This window comes from Medicago truncatula, chromosome 6 (assembly GCF_003473485.1).
Source record: "Medicago truncatula cultivar Jemalong A17 chromosome 6, MtrunA17r5.0-ANR, whole genome shotgun sequence".
Taxonomy (NCBI): domain Eukaryota; kingdom Viridiplantae; phylum Streptophyta; class Magnoliopsida; order Fabales; family Fabaceae; genus Medicago; species Medicago truncatula.
In genome coordinates this window covers 11,846,340-11,863,653 of record NC_053047.1, presented here as the reverse complement: position 1 = coordinate 11,863,653, position 17,314 = coordinate 11,846,340, and the positions used below count along the sequence as shown (strand labels likewise).

General features: G+C 37.0%; 2 protein-coding genes across 2 annotated transcripts; both read right to left on the bottom strand.

The window, feature by feature from the left end:
• Positions 1-289: 289 nt before the first annotated feature.
• Positions 290-2,939, bottom strand: LOC25495998 (triacylglycerol lipase 2). The gene is made up of 9 exons (XM_039826913.1): positions 2,760-2,939; positions 2,538-2,645; positions 2,170-2,307; positions 1,779-1,889; positions 1,538-1,681; positions 1,405-1,445; positions 1,162-1,241; positions 873-968; positions 290-682 (listed from the first exon to the last, which is right to left on the bottom strand). Exons 1-9 carry the CDS (start codon positions 2,937-2,939, stop codon positions 366-368), a joined length of 1,215 nt encoding a protein of 404 aa, XP_039682847.1. The 3' UTR covers positions 290-365.
• A 5,385-nt stretch (positions 2,940-8,324) lies between these two features.
• Positions 8,325-17,312, bottom strand: LOC25481612 (putative heat shock 70 kDa protein 7). The gene is given in 6 exon segments (XM_039826912.1): positions 8,325-8,382; positions 8,923-9,081; positions 9,921-10,169; positions 11,238-11,325; positions 16,194-17,161; positions 17,293-17,312. Coding segments are annotated over 6 exon segments (1,542 nt in total).
• Positions 17,313-17,314: the final 2 nt, after the last annotated feature.

Below are 17,314 nucleotides of genomic sequence, written 5' to 3'. Positions count from 1 at the left end.
AGTTTTGATTTTTTTATTTTATTTTATAAAAAGAGGCTCATGTGTTTTAAGCGATAAGAAAGTATTGATTAAATTTATAAAAAATATTATCGGATAATAACAATCAGACCGATGATGTTATATGGTACAAAGTGTTAAGGGATTAAGAACCAACATAAAAATCAAGTAAGCGTAGTAGAGATGAGGATGTTGTGTCGAATGAATGGTATGAATAGACGGGGATAAGATTAGGATTGACACCATTACAGAGAGAGAAGTTTAGGATTTCCCTTTTATTTTTAGTGTTTATAAAAATATAACAAACACAAACACTATATACATATGTGTGTACACCATTATTTGAAGCACAATAATGCCATTAAATATCAATGAGCATTGAAAAAATCTATCATGGGATCATAAACGTCTTGTTTAGCTTTGACACCTAAAATAAAATCAGCATGAGCATAATTTTCCAATACCACCTTCATAAGCTTGTCAGCATCATGATTTTTGAACTCGAAATTGAGCAAATCGTTCACATCTTCTTCATCAGATAGCATATCTAACTTTCCAATTCCAAGAAAAAGAGGCAAATCATTTGGAATTTTGGAAAAGTCATAATCTGGAGGTAATAGTTGACCATAGTGTACCCAATTAAAAATACCATAATCATACATTGCTATTGTTCCTCTTCTGATCACTACAACGATTCCATAATGCCAAAATAAATGATATTAGTCCTAATCCAAAATGTATAAAAATCTAATTATACATGAGAGTTATAAAACATACATAGCTCGAGATATGATTGAATGCATATGAGAAATAGTTGATTATATTTATAGTCACAACAAGCAAAATATAAAATTGTTGATTCTTAGTAGACGTACTTTGAGAAAAATGGATCAAGTTCTTTGTTGACGTTGGTTGTGGTACATGTTCGAGATAATATTGTACCCTAGAAGTATTTAAACAACAATTCGGACCTAAACAAATTGAAAGGTAATTAAGGATTATCAAAATAATAAAATAAAATAAAAAATAAGAATCCCAAAATAAAATCAATAATTGCAGCAATCTAATTTGTTGATTCATAAAACTTAAGGAAAATTCTATTAATTTTTTATGTATTTTTTAGAAAAATACACAAAAATTAAGGAAAATTTATAATTAAAGTACCTGTGAAAATTGACAGTAGATTTACACAGTCTAGGTTTAGCCTCACACAGATGAGATTCAAAAGATCTGATCCAGGACCCCTGTTCATTAATTAGAAAAACATATTATATATATTTTTCAACTATGTTTTTAGCTTAACCATTTTCTTTTTCATTTAAACATATTTAATAAAGATATAGATAAGTCTTTACCAAAAAAAAAAAAGAAGATAATTTTAGAGGAAAGGGTTATTTATTCTCTTACGAAGTAGGAAGGAATACGTGGATGCCTAACCAGCGTATATACTGTAAAATATTTAAAAGTAAATTATTATTCAATCATCAATATATATATATATATATATATAGCTAAATATAGTTTTGTGTATCTCACATACATCAGCTAACAAAATTTCAGCAGCAAGTTTTGTTGCCTTTGAAGTAATGTGGCTCATATGAGCAATTGGACTTAACAATGCAGCTGATCTTGTGATATTAAGAAGTTTTCCTTGAGAAAAAGCAACAAAAGCTATTAAAGATCCCTAAAAAAAATTAAAATCATTGATCGTTAAATATACATACACAAATTATGATTGTAAACATGCATAAATAAATAATAATCGATTAGGGTTAACTCACCTGTGAATGACCTACATAGTGTATTTTTTGACTGGTATGATCGTAAACATATTGCATTGAAGCAGGAAGATCATTGCTAGCTAATTCATCCCATGACCAATCCCAGTAACCCTATCGAAAAAGATTAATAAATCAATAATCAATTAGATTTTCTATTAAGCTGTGAAATTCTTAAAGCTGAAATATACAATCGAAATTCCGTGTACTTGGAACATCGGTGGGCGATCTTTAAAATCTACAATCAAGATTCAAACTTGGTTTTTTACGTATAAAATTAAAATGTAATTTTTTTTATCGTCCAATCTTAATCAAAAGTTCACAGATATTTCGAATTTAAATGTGGGAAATCTCAGATAGTAAGAAACTCGAATTCATCGTTGAATATAACAACCAAGTCTTTAGGAGTTAGTGATGAGTGCGAGCTATATTTTGACCCACGACCACTAACAAGCCACACATCAAATCCACTATCTGCTAAAATAAATGGCAATGATTCATTTGGTGAATTCAGCAGCCATGATACACCATCCTGAAAACACACATCACAAGTAATTAATCTTGTTTGGTAAATTATAGGAGTCAAATTTGTTAACTTTGTTTATCCATAAATAAAAAATTATAGTAACTGTTACATTTAAAAAAAAAAAAAAAAATTATATTTCGGTTGTAACAATTAATTCTGATTATCTGCATTACCCTCAAATTATTATCACAGGTGGATAATTTATATTAATTTGTATCTTAAGCAACAAAACTTACACAAAAGAGACCATGATGTATTAGCACTGGTGGCTTGTTTGCTTTCTTACCGGACTGTCCTGCCGGCAATCTCTGGATGCTCAGGATGAAGCCATCCGATGTTGTAGCCTGAGTTAGCAAAAATAATATTATTGTTAACTAAATGTCATGTGGAATATGCTGCAATATGCATGCTATAATTCTTGTCAAAAAAAAAAAAAATGCATGCTATGATTTAATTACCTTATGTTCTTCACAAGTGTAACCTTGTGTCTCTACCATACTCTTGCAGATACCATCGTCATTGTTATCTAGAGACGATGCTGAAAATTCATTACTAGTGTTTATGGTTTTTCTTCCTTGTACTATTGTAATGCAAAGCATGACAATTGAGAAAAGATTAACTACTTTCCTCCTGGCCATATTGACAATGTGGTTAATTATGTTTATGCTCATCCATAGGAACAGTTTTTATAGGCTAAAACAAATTAATTAAGTTGAAGACAAAATTGCATTTAATTAACAAACTTTTTGTAGCATAGTAGTAGTGATTATTAATAGTTGTGTTCACGCTAAGAAATTTATGATCAATAACAAAACATTGAGATTACCTGAGCGTTCGAAACATCGACATTCTTAGGCAAATTACTAAGTTAATGTGATTATAATTATCACAAGTATATAGTATTTGTTTATTTTGGCAATTTGGATTGACGTAACTCCTAGGCTATCTTACTAGTTGGAGTTTGTTCTTGAAGTGTTAAATTGTGATTTATAATTGAATTTGTTAACATTAATTTTGTTGAGTTTGAGACATTACACTAACCGATGAGTCACTATAGAATAACTAGGATAAAAACAAAATTTTGATAAAAACAAGTTTAGATTAATTGGCCACAAACGTTAACAAAGATACTTACATATTATTCATTGAAGTGGTTTTCACGTTGACGGCCGAAATTGAATCTTTGCGGGTGAGTCAACCAATTACTAACTGAGTTAACAAGAGAAAATGAAAGCGTCGCAGAGTCGACAAAAGAGTTATCATGATAAGTGTAGAAAAGATCTTGAGTTTCAGGAAGGAGACCACGTGTTTTTGAGAGTGACTCCTATGATTGGTGTAGGACGTGCATTGAAGTCAAAGAAGTTGACCCTGAAGTTTATTGGTCCGTATCAGATATCGGAAAGAGTTGGAACGGTGGCGTATCGAGTTGGATTACCATCGCATCTTTCGAATTTGCACGATGTTTTCCATGTGTCGCAACTTCGGAAGTATGTTTCGGATCCATCTCATGTGATCCAGAGTGACGATGTGCAAGTTAGAGACAACCTTATGGTAGAGACTTTACCGGTGAGGATTGATGATCGTAAAGTGAAGACGTTGAGAGGCAAGGAGATACCTCTCGTGAGAGTCGTTTGGACGGGAGCGACTGGTGAAAGCTTGATGTGGGAGCTTGAGAGTAAGATGCTGGAGTCTTATCCAGAGTTGTTTGCTTGAGGTAAATTTTCGAGGACGAAAATCTTTTAAGTGGGGGAGAGTTGTAACGCCCACTTTCGTTAATTGTTTATTTAATCGAGTTTAGGCGATTATATTATAGTTATATAATATATGCATGATTTTGGTATGTTTTGAATGATTTACGACTATCTTGATGGTTTGGTTGATATTGTGATAAGTTATGAGTTTTGGAAGATTTGATAAGATTAAGGGACTTATTTTATTGTTAAATAAAATAAAGATTTGAAAATAATATAAAATATTTAGTTAAGGATTGTTTTGAGATTTTAGAGAGTTTTGGGGGAGAAAGTGAGATAAGATAAGTTATTAGGAAGAGATATAAATAGGGAAGACCTAATTGTTAGAAAAACCATTGTACGTGAAAACTTTTGGAAAAGGGAGAAAAAGACTAGAAGGGAGAAGATCAAAGAGAGCTGCGATTTTTCTTCATAACCAGGTAAGGGTGAGACTAATAACTCAGTAATGGTAATTGATTGTAATTCTGATTATTAGTTAGCAAGAATTAGGATCGAATTGGAGAAAACGAAAACTAGGTCAAATCCCTAGAATTGATGATCAAACGGTAGGAATTGATTAAATGGCTGTAGAAAGTGTTCCTAGACCTTAGATAATGTTTAGGACGAACTTTGGAATCAACGTTAGGCTTAGAACCTTGAGAATTGTCGGATTTTTGTGAAAATACCAAGTCTGGCCGTAGCGACATTCATCGCTCGCCATGGCGAGCTAAGAATCTCGCCTCGCGAGTGATGAACATTCATCGCTCGCCTAGCGAGCCCTTTCCCCTCGCCTCGCGAGTTGCACCTTGCATCTCGCCACAGTGAGCAACCTTACTCACCATAGCGAGCTAAGGCAGAGAGCATGCGTAACACCCCATTCCCAAATATAAATTTATTTAATAAAATAAACACACATCAGAGTAATAATTCCAAATGGGCATGTCACACTTCATTTTCATAACTCTTAAATAGAAATGTAAAACTATTTAAGAAACCTTCATCAATAATGTCATTAATCTGCAGCTGAATATTTATATATAAGCAACAACGTTAACCGTTTAAACTTCCAAAAACATCTTGGCATAAAAAGCCTCAACCAAAATAATCCAACAAATATAGGGCTACAACAGCATTATCCAAAATTTGATACACAGGAATGAAAGAAAATAATAAAATCCCATCCCACGTATCAGAGCCCTAGACACTTTGAGCCACCACCTACTACTCAGGATCACCTGCAAGTTACCCATAGGAAGGGCAACATTTCCAAGCAGAAGGGGTGAGATTCTCAATCAATAAAAATAATATATAAAAACATCAATTGAAAATCTAACACCTTACAATATCAAAGATTATTCAATAAGCATAGTTATTTCATAATCAACAACAATCATCCATAATAGAATCCAAATCAACAAAATGCAACCCATGTTATGACACGACATCCCCATCTAATACTCCTCAATAAATGCAATTATGCATGTGGTACCATAATTCAGGGCCGTGACCCACACCGCTGTCGAATGGTTAAAGCATTCTCAACAGGACCTAAGTCCTCACCGCTCCACACCGCTTTGAACAACTAGTGTTCCACCGCTTTGAACGACGAGGCGTTCCAGAGCCGAAGCTCTCCCACTTGATGTTTATGCAACTACCCAACCTGTGTATATCTACATACAACTCTACTATTACATATGTATTTATATGACTCACCACTCCTTTTAATGCAACATGTTCATTCACTTAATTCACATACTTCAACATCTCCAAAATTCATAGAAAGTCAACCAAATCAATTATCATGGGGTTTAAGTAGAATCAAATACCTATACAGGAGTTATACAAGCTAAAGGAAACACTTAAAATTACTTAAAAGGGTCCCCTAGTGCACGAGGCAAAGTTCAGAAAGGGGCTGGCTAAGGCTCAGCTCGCTTAAGCGAAGGGTAGCTTGCTTAAGCGACCAGCTACAGGAAGTTTGAGGTTTCGCTCGCTTACAGCACGCTCGCGGGTTCGCTCGAGCGAACACAATGTCGTATCTAAACAAGTTCTTCGCTTATGGGTCGCTCACGGTTCGCTTAAGCGAACGGCTAAAGACAATTTCTGGGAAGCGATCTTGATCGCTCGCTTAAGCGATGGGTAGCTCGCTTAAGCGACCACTCATCTGGGCAGGGTAAAAGCTACGATTTTCAGACTTCTCCTCACTCCAAAAACCCAATTTTTAATCCCCTGATCACCCAAAACGTTTTCCAGAAATGTTTACAAGTCCTATACACAACTAGGCATCAAAAGGAACATAACATATGCATTAACAACATCAATTCAACTCATTCCAACTACCATACACAACTTTCTTAATTCAATCAACCAATCCTAATTTCATTCCAAATTCAGAACATAGCAACATTATAGATTAAGTAATCATACAGAATACCAAATTACAACCTATTAAACATGATTCTTCCACTTTTCTTTCAAAATCAGTCTCATACCCTAATTTCTCAATTTATTTTCAAGAACTATTCTTTTAGGTTAATTTTTCAGAAATTATATATTAAGATCATTGAAAGATAATCCCACCCTTACCTTAGAATTGCCAAGACAAAAACACAGCAATCAGTTCCTAAGCTCTTCTCTCTTGGTCTTCTCCCTTGCCTTAGCTTTTCTCCTCTCCCACTTGTTTTCAAGTTAAATTGTTTTTCTGACTTTTCTTTCCTTAACTCCCAAAACTATAACCTCTCTTTTTTTCATTAAAACCTCCCTTATTATTATTAATTTCTAATTAATCCCCAACCTCCTAAATAATTCCATTATTTTTATTATTCTATTTATATTAAATAAATTATATAAATAAATACTTCACACCACATAAATCACATATATTAATTAAAAACACACAAAAGACTCTAACTAATTCTAAAAATAATAAAATAACGACTAGGGCGTTACAACTCTCCCCAACTTAGAGGATTTCGTCCTCGAAATCTTACCTCAAACAAACAACTCAGGGTACGACTCTTGCATCTTACTCTCCAACTCCCAAGTTAGACTTTCACCAGTTGCTCCACCCCAAACAACTCTTACAAGAGGTATCTCCTTGCCTCTCAAAGACTTCACCTTTCGATCATCAATCCTCAAAGGTAAGGTCTCCACCGTCAGGTTATCTCTAACTTGCACATCATCTCTTGGAATAACATGCGAAGAATCCGGTACATAGTTCCGCAACTGTGACACATGGAACACGTCATGCAAATTTGAAAGATGAGGGGGTAAACCCACCCTATAAGCCACTGTTCCAACTCTCTCAGATATCTGATATGGGCCAATAAACTTTGGAGTCAACTTCTTAGATTTTAATGCACGGCCTACACCCGTCATAGGGGTGACTCTCAAGAACACATGATCTCCCTCTTGAAACTCAAGGTCCTTCCTACGCTTGTCATGATAGCTCTTCTGTCGACTCTGCGACGCTTTCATATGTTCTCTTATTAACTTAACCTTTTCTGTAGTTTGTTGAACTATGTCTGGTCCCAACATCACACTTTCTCCCGACTCAAACCAACACAAAGGAGTTCTGCATCTTCGATCATACAATGCTTCAAACGGTGCCATACCAATACTCGAATGGTAACTATTGTTGTAAGTAAATTCTGTCAACGGTAGGTGACTATCCCAAGCTCCACCTTGCTCAAGTACACACACCCTCAAAAGATCTTCTAAGGATTGCATTGTCCTCTCTGACTGGCCATCGGTCTGAGGATGGTAAGCCGAACTCAGCCTCAATTTCGAGCCCAAAGCATCTTGCAAACTCTTCCAGAATCTAGATGTGAACCTCGGATCTCTATCTGATACAATACTCGACGAAACACCATGCAACTTCACAATGTCCCGGATATAAATCTCCGCCAACTGTGCCACCGGAAAACTGATATTTATCGGAATAAAGTGCGCCAACTTCGTCAATCCATCGACTACAACCAATATTGAATCATGTCCCCTCGGAGTGTTTGGTAGACTCGTCACGAAATCCATAGAAATACTATCCCATTTCCACTCCGGTACATCCAATGGTGTCAACAACCCTGCAGGTTTCTGATGTTCCACCTTAGACTTCTGGCAAGTTAAACATGCATACACAAACTGAGCAACATCACGCTTCAAACTAGCCCACCAAAACAGATTTTTCAAGTCGTGGTACATCTTCGTAGCTCCCGGATGGATACTCAAGCTACTCTTGTGACTTTCTTCCAAAATCAACCTTTTCATCTCATCGTTGTCAGGAATGCAAATTCTGCCTCAGAACCTCAACACACCGTGTTCATCAACCTTGAAATCACCATCTTCAGTTTGATTACTATCAATCATTAAATCCACAAACTTGACATCAACCTGTTGCGCTTCTCTGATACTATTCAAGAATTCACTATTGATTTTCAACATACCCAACTGCACACTCTGGGGTGACAATTCACAAACAAGGCTCAAATCTCTAAACTGCTCAAGCAACTCAAATTCCTTCACCATCATGGCCGACATGTGTAACGTCTTCCTACTCAACGCATCTGCAACTACATTAGCTTTACCCGGATGGTAGTTCAAGCCAAAATCATAATCCTTTAATAACTCAAGCCATCTCCTCTGCCTCATGTTCAATTCTTTTTGGTCAAATAGATATTTCAAGCTCTTATGGTCACTGAACACTTCAAATCTGGAACCATACAAGTAGTGCCTCCAAATCTTTAAAACAAAAACCACCGCAGCCAACTCTAAATCGTGAGTAGGATAATTCTTTTCATGTACTCTCAGCTGTCTAGAAGCATACGCTACTACCTTACCATCTTGCATCAAAACACCTCCTAGACCCAGCTTAGACGCATCACAGTAAACAACAAACGGTTCATCCGGCTTAGGCAAAATTAAAACAGGCGCGGTTGTCAACTTCCTCTTCAACTCATTGAAGCTACTCTCACATTGAGCATCCCATACAAACGACTTACCCTTACAGGTTAACTGAGTCAACGGCAAAGCTAACCTTGAGAATCCCTCAATAAACCTGCGGTAATAACCAGCCAAACCCAAGAAACTTCTGATCTCTGTCACCGACTTCGGAGTCTCCCATTGTGACACTGCCTCAACCTTTGAAGGATCCACTGCAATACCACTACCAGAAATAATATGGCCAAGAAAACTCACTTCACTTAACCAGAACTCGCACTTCGACAATTTGGCATACAACTTCTTCTCTTTCAATACTTGCAACACAATTCTCAGATGTTCTACATGCTCTTCCTCGGTTCTCGAATAGATCAAAATGTCATCAATGAATACAACCACAAATTTATCCAGGTAAGCATGAAAAATCCTATTCATATACTCCATGAACACAACACACCAGGCGCATTAGTAACACCGAAAGGCATCACCTTATATTCGTAATGACCATATCGTGTCCTAAAGGTAGTCTTCTGCATGCCTTCATCTTTCACCTTGATCTGATGGTAACCTGACCTCAAGTCAATTTTACTAAAAATCTTGGTACCAACCAACTGGTCCATCAGGTCGTCAATTCTCGGAAGAGGATATCTGTTCTTTATCGTAACTTTATTCAACTGACGATAGTCGATGCACAACCTCATACTACCATCCTTCTTCTTTACCAACAACACAGGCGCTCCCCACGGTGAAACACTTGGTCTTACAAACTTCTTGTCGAGTAAATCCTCCAACTGTTTCTTCAACTCAGCAAGTTCAGATGCCGACATACGATAAGGTGCCATCGACACCGGCTTCGTTCCTGGTACTAGATCGATGGAGAACTCAACCTCCCTCTCTGGTGGTACATCTGGAATCTCATATGGAAAAACTTCAGGAAACTCATTCACTACTGGTAACCTGTCGATCACAGCTTGGTTTTCTAACGACAAACATGCCATTAGGGAATACATCAGAATCTCATCTCGTTCTAGCTGCTTCATCTCCTTTGTAGATAAAATCTCAACTCCACTCTCTTCTTCAGCAGAAGAAAAATGCACGGTCTTGTTAAAGCAGTTGACATGAACTCGGTTATACTCTAACCAATTCATCCCAAATATAACATCCATCCCCGTCAGTGGTAAGCAAACTAAATCTACTTCAAAATCCCTACCAAACATAGATATAGGACATCTCAAACAAACAAGAGAAGTAGTCACTGAACCCTTAGCTGGAGTTTCAACGACTATTTCTCCTTTCATATCAGATACAATCAAACCCAGTTTATATGCACACTCTAAAGCAATGAAACAATGTGTAGCACCAGTGTCTATAATAGCAATTAAAGGGATACTATTAAAGAAACAAGTACCTCTGATGAGTCTATCTTCATTTGTGGTTTGCGTACCCGCCAAGGCAAACACTTTCCCACCGGTCCTAACCTTCTTCGGTTGAGTGCACTGAGAACTGATATGACCCTCCCCATTGTAGTTGTAGCATACAATATCACCACGTTTGCAATCAGCTAACACGTGACCCTTCTGTCCACACCTGAAGCACTTCTTCTCATCTTTGGTACAAACATTACTTTTGTGGCCTTTCTCGCCACACTTAAAGCAAACTATCGCAGCAGGAGTGTCTCTTCCCTTGGGTCTTCTCTCATCATTCAGTCGTTGCTTTCCCTTACCAGCAGGAGCACTATACGGCTTAGGACGACTCTGTTGTCCCTTGCCCCTCCGTTCACTCATCACCTTGTAATGAGCCTTTGAATCTTCCTCATAGATTCTGCAGCTACTTATCAACTCAGAAAGAGTTATGATCTTCTGATAGCCAATGGCCCTCTTGATATCAGCCCTCAACCCATTCTCGAACTTAATACATTTGGAGAATTCAGCCGTCTCCGCAGTATAGTGAGGATAAAACTTGGCTAGCTCCGTGAACTTTGCAGCATATTCCGTGACAGACATGTCACCCTGTTTCAACTCTAGGAATTCAATTTCTTTCTTGCCATGGACATCTTCCGGAAAATACCTATTCAGGAATTCCCTCCTGAACACAGCCCAGGTCACCACCGCACCGTCCTGCTCAAGTACAGGTAACAGACTTACCCACCAATCGTCAGCCTCCTCTGCTAGCATGTGCGTCCCAAACCGCACCTTTTGAATTTCAGAGCACTGCATGACCCTGAAGATCCTCTCCACCTCCTTCAGCCAAGTCTGAGCACCATCTGGATCATACCTCCCCTTAAAAGCCGGTGGATGATTCCTCAAGAAGGTCTCCAGCATTCTCACCTCTCCGTTACCAGCAGCTGGTTGCTGTCCTATAGCTTGAGCAACAGCCTCAAGTGCAGCAGCAATAGCAGCATCATTACGACCAGCCATTTCTAAATTCTACATAAGAAATAACAATTCAGAACATAACAAAACAACATTAGAGTTTGACACTCTATCCTAGGTGGCTCAACACGACTCTACTACACGGTCGGACGGACCAACCTGCTCTGATACCAATTGTAACACCCCATTCCCAAATATAAATTTATTTAATAAAATAAACACACATCAGAGTAATAATTCCAAATGGGCATGTCACACTTCATTTTCATAACTCTTAAATAGAAATGTAAAACTATTTAAGAAACCTTCATCAATAATGTCATTAATCTGCAGCTGAATATTTATATATAAGCAACAACGTTAACCGTTTAAACTTCCAAAAACATCTTGGCATAAAAAGCCTCAACCAAAATAATCCAACAAATATAGGGCTACAACAGCATTATCCAAAATTTGATACACAGGAATGAAAGAAAATAATAAAATCCCATCCCACGTATCAGAGCCCTAGACACTTTGAGCCACCACCTACTACTCAGGATCACCTGCAAGTTACCCATAGGAAGGGCAACATTTCCAAGCAGAAGGGGTGAGATTCTCAATCAATAAAAATAATATATAAAAACATCAATTGAAAATCTAACACCTTACAATATCAAAGATTATTCAATAAGCATGGTTATTTCATAATCAACAACAATCATCCATAATAGAATCCAAATCAACAAAATGCAACCCATGTTATGACACGACATCCCCATCTAATACTCCTCAATAAATGCAATTATGCATGTGGTACCATAATTCAGGGCCGTGACCCACACCACTGTCGAATGGTTAAAGCATTCTCAACAGGACCTAAGTCCTCACCGCTCCACACCGCTTTGAACAACTAGTGTTCCACCGCTTTGAACGACGAGGCGTTCCAGAGCCGAAGCTCTCCCACTTGATGTTTATGCAACTACCCAACCTGTGTATATCTACATACAACTCTACTATTACATATGTATTTATATGACTCACCACTCCTTTTAATGCAACATGTTCATTCACTTAATTCACATACTTCAACATCTCCAAAATTCATAGAAAGTCAACCAAATCAATTATCATGGGGTTTAAGTAGAATCAAATACCTATACAGGAGTTATACAAGCTAAAGGAAACACTTAAAATTACTTAAAAGGGTCCCCTAGTGCACGAGGCAAAGTTCAGAAAGGGGCTGGCTAAGGCTCAGCTCGCTTAAGCGAAGGGTAGCTCGCTTAAGCGACCAGCTACAGGAAGTTTGAGATTTCGCTCGCTTACAGCACGCTCGCGGGTTCGCTCAAGCGAACACAATGTCGTATCTAAACAAGTTCTTCGCTTACGGGTCGCTCACGGTTCGCTTAAGCAAACGGCTAAAGAAAATTTCTGGGCAGCGCTCTTGATCGCTCGCTTAAGCGACCACTCATCTGGGCAGGGTAAAAACTACGATTTTCAGACTTCTCCTCACTCCAAAAACCCAATTTTTAATCCCCTGATCACCCAAAACGTTTTCCAGAAATGTTTACAAGTCCTATACACAACTAGGCATCAAAAGGAACATAACATATGCATTAACAACATCAATTCAACTCATTCCAACTATCATACACAACTTTCTTAATTCAATCAACCAATCCTAATTTCATTCCAAATTCAGAACATAGCAACATTATAGATTAAGTAATCATACAGAATACCAAATTACAACCTTTTAAACATGATTCTTCCACTTTTCTTTCAAAATCAGTCTCATACCCTAATTTCTCAATTTATTTTCAAGAACTATTCTTTTAGGTTAATTTTTCAGAAATTATATATTAAGATCATTGAAAGATAATCTCACCCTTACCTTAGAATTGCAAAGACAAAAACACAGCAATCAGTTCCTAAGCTCTTCTCTCTTGGTCTTCTCCCTTGCCTTAACTTTTCTCCTCTCCCACTTGTTTTCACGTTAAACTGTTTTTCTGACTTTTCTTTCCTTAACTCCCAAAACTATAACCTCTCTTTTTTTCATTAAAACCTCCCTTATTATTATTAATTTCTAATTAATCCCCAACCTCCTAAATAATTCCATTATTTTTATTATTCTATTTATATTAAATAAATTATATAAATAAATGATTCACACCACATAAATCACATATATTAATTTAAAACACACAAAAGACTCTAACTAATTCTAAAAATAATAAAATAACGACTAGGGCGTTACAGCATGTAAGATTTTGCAATTTCGACTTTTTAGTTGGACTTTGAGTGTCTGAACATACCGAGTAATGATTAGGGATGAATGTAGGACAAGATTAAACCCAGAACAGCATTAGTTTGGAATTTGACTGGTACTCGCCATGGCGAGTAGGAACTTTTGCCTCGCGAGCACTTCCAGATTTGAGTGCCTTGAGTGTTTGTGCGATCTGTGTCGCACGTTTCGATCAAGAGTGAACCCCTTGATGTAATATTTTTGCATCAAACAATTGTAAGTATTTATATCGTCTCCTCAGGGACTAGTGCGATATCGCGGACCGTTCGACACCAGATATCATTCTAAGTTAAAAGATAATTGGTTGTTTGTTTTAGTAACTAAATTGCAAATGATAAAATTGAGATTAATAGGGCGTAAAACTTGTTAGGATTAGAGTTCCTTGATCGAGCGTCGCATGTAACCTAATGATCATACATGAATTCTAGCTTTTCTTTGATATTATCACGTATCCCTCGACAACACCATTCGTGTCCAAACAATATTGTGAAATCAATTGTATCATTCAATGGTTGATGTCTCAAACTATTGAATGATTCAAGAGTCGATCTTATCGTTCAATCGATGATTTCTCAATCTATTAAATGATAAGAAAGCTTTAGGTTTGGATACTCAAGGTGATTATCAAAGCATCGATTCCATGTCTAGAACCTATGTTTTGATAGATGGTTATTCTAAACCTAGATTCAAAAGTATTTCTCAATCACAATTAAATCAAAGATAAAGATTAAAGTGCAAAAATAACATCAATATCAAATCAAATGCTAGAACCATATATTTATAAATCAAAGGATTACATGTTTAAGCTATGATCAAGTACCTCTAATCCCAACAAAGGAGATTTAGCTACTCATTGTCATGGAAGCCTTGCAAGAATGAATTGAAGAAGCAAGATTCATTACAACTTGTGATGTCTCAACAAAGGATGAAGAATCCACTCTCTATCACTCTCACTCTATAAAGCACAAGCCCTATCTCTCTCTCTAGAAATATTACAAGTGAAAAACTCAGAGAAAAACTAAGTAAAAAACTATGTAAAAACTATCTCTCAATGAAATGGTTGAGTGGGCTATTTATACAATTCTGACTCTGCATCAACTCGCCTCGCGAGCTCATTCATTCGCCATGGCGAGTTGAGGTTCCTTCGCCATTGGATTTGTGCCACGTCAGCTGTAAGAGGCTAAACCGCCTTCACTCGCCTCGCGAGTCATTCTACTCGCCATGGCGTGTAAGCTCGCCTTCCACTCGCCATTGCGAGTTGGTGGCGTGTGATCTTTGTTGCATTCTGGAATTGCTCGCCTTTGATGCTTGCCATGGCGAGTTGGAGGCGAGTGATCTCACTTTTCTGCCTTTTTGTACTTTTCTCCATTTTCTTCTCTTTGCTTGATGTCTTGAGTTCGAATCCTGCACAAATGGGTGAAGTAAGATAGATAAAGCGTAAAAGGGAAATAATCACTTATTTCTCGGCTTTTCCCTTAATAACTTGCAAAACAAGTAACAAAAGTGCCTAAAATATATCACTTAAATTACAACTTTCTAGCACTTATCACCCCTAATAGGTAATGAAACCTAATGATGATGTTTAATGCAATCTGCAAAGCCGTTTAAGATATGTTGATATTAATTGAGCATGATTAAAGTATTACGCTTTATGAAAGATATGAATTAAATATTTTGATGCCATTGAATTGCAATTGATATAATGATATCATCCTGTTGTTGTGTGACTTGACTATGCTGCTGCTGTTATTTAACTAAGTGCATAATGTCTATATATGATGAATAAGATGACGGTTAGCTCCAAATTATTGGATGCCTATTGATATGATGATTACGTTGATTTGTTTATAAGAGTCCATGCATTAGCATTCATTGAGCTTATTCCTCACCACGATTATTAGGAGCTTTGTCCTGCGCACGATTTATTAGGAGCTTTGTTCTCCGCACGTTTAAAGTATATTAATACTTATGATGACGATTGGTACCACATGCATATAAGGAGTCTAAGAGCATTGTCGCATTGTCATGTCTAATATGCTATGTTGTTGATGACGAATGAATATGTGATTATGTGATAAATATTTATCGAATATGCAAAGTTGTTTAAGATTGATTATGATGTTAATGTTAATTATGATTCGAATTACTTTGATTAACATTATTCTGTTATGAAATCTCACCCCTTCTACTTGAAAACGTTGCCCTTCGTATGGGTAACTTGCAGGTGATCGTGTTTAGTGTGCAGTTGCCGTCGTGAGTGGCCTTGCCTTCACTATGTCTTCTAGGTCGCTCTGATACGTAACGGGATGGGGTTGTCTGTTATGCATGCTTCATTCTCTTACGTGAAACATTTATGTTATTTTTATAATGTTGACTAACTTCTGAAATATTTTGATAGGGCCTGCGTGCCAAAACGTTTTATGGATTACGATATAATTTCCACTGCAATGTTTTAGATGTTTGGTTAAATTATTATTTAACTGTTTTGGATTATGTTATATGTGATACCTCGTTGTTATGGTTTTACTTCGATAAATGTTTAGAAATTTTTATATTGGGAAAACGGGGTGTTACAAGCACCATATGCAACCGCCTCATCTGCATTGATGCTTTTGCATAACTTCGTCCTACTATGCTCATTAATTTCAAAGAAATCAACCAAAAGGCCTTGAACTTTTACAATCCTTGTAGAGCCGCCAACAAGGACAACATCATGAAAGTTACTCTTGTTTATCCCACTATCTGCTATACAGTTTTCTACACTCTCCATGCACTGGTTAAAAAGACTCTTGTTGAGATCATCAAACTTTGCACGACTAATCGACGAGGAGAAATTTGTACCTTGGTTTAAACACTCTATCTCAATGGTAGTCTAAGTATTGACAGAAAGTATCCTTTTTGATCTCTCACAAGCAGTCTTCAGCCTCCTAACGGCTCTTGGATCTCCACTAATGTCGATTTTATACTTCCTTAAGAACACTTTCACAAAATGGTTCACCATTGCGTTATCAAAGTCTTGCCCCCTGAGGTGAGTGTCTCCTACAATAGCCTTAACATTGATATCACCATTCTCAAATTTGAGAACAGACACGTCCAAAGTACCACCACCTAAGTCAAAAATGAAAACATTTCTATGTCCATGTGATGGTTTTGTGTCAAAGCCATATGCAATTGCAGCTGCAGTAGGCTCATTGAGTATTCCCAAAACATTGAGGCCAGCAATAGCACCTGCATCTCGAGTAGATTGGCGTTGTGAGTCATTAAAGTATGCAGGCACAGTTATAACAACATCCTCCACTGTTGATCCAAGGAAGGCTTCTGCTGTCTCGCGCATTTTCGCCAATACCATGGATGAGATTTCTTCAGCAGCAAAATGCTTTTCCTCGTCATTATAGTTAACAACAATCATGGGTTTATGTATGAATGGCCACAACTTCACATCACTTTCTACTATGGGATCGCAAAATTTCCGACCAATTAGCCTCTTTGCATCTACAAAACAAAAGAGAGTTGTGTACACTATGAAAAAAACAATTGTATCGCTTTATGTATTAATCATTTTATGTGGATTTAAATAAATCCATATATCTAAATCGGATAACTCTAATATATATATATATACAGGATCGGTTGACACCAGGTGTCAACGAATTCGTTGACACCAAATCCCAACCGTCCAGATCTCTTAATCATGC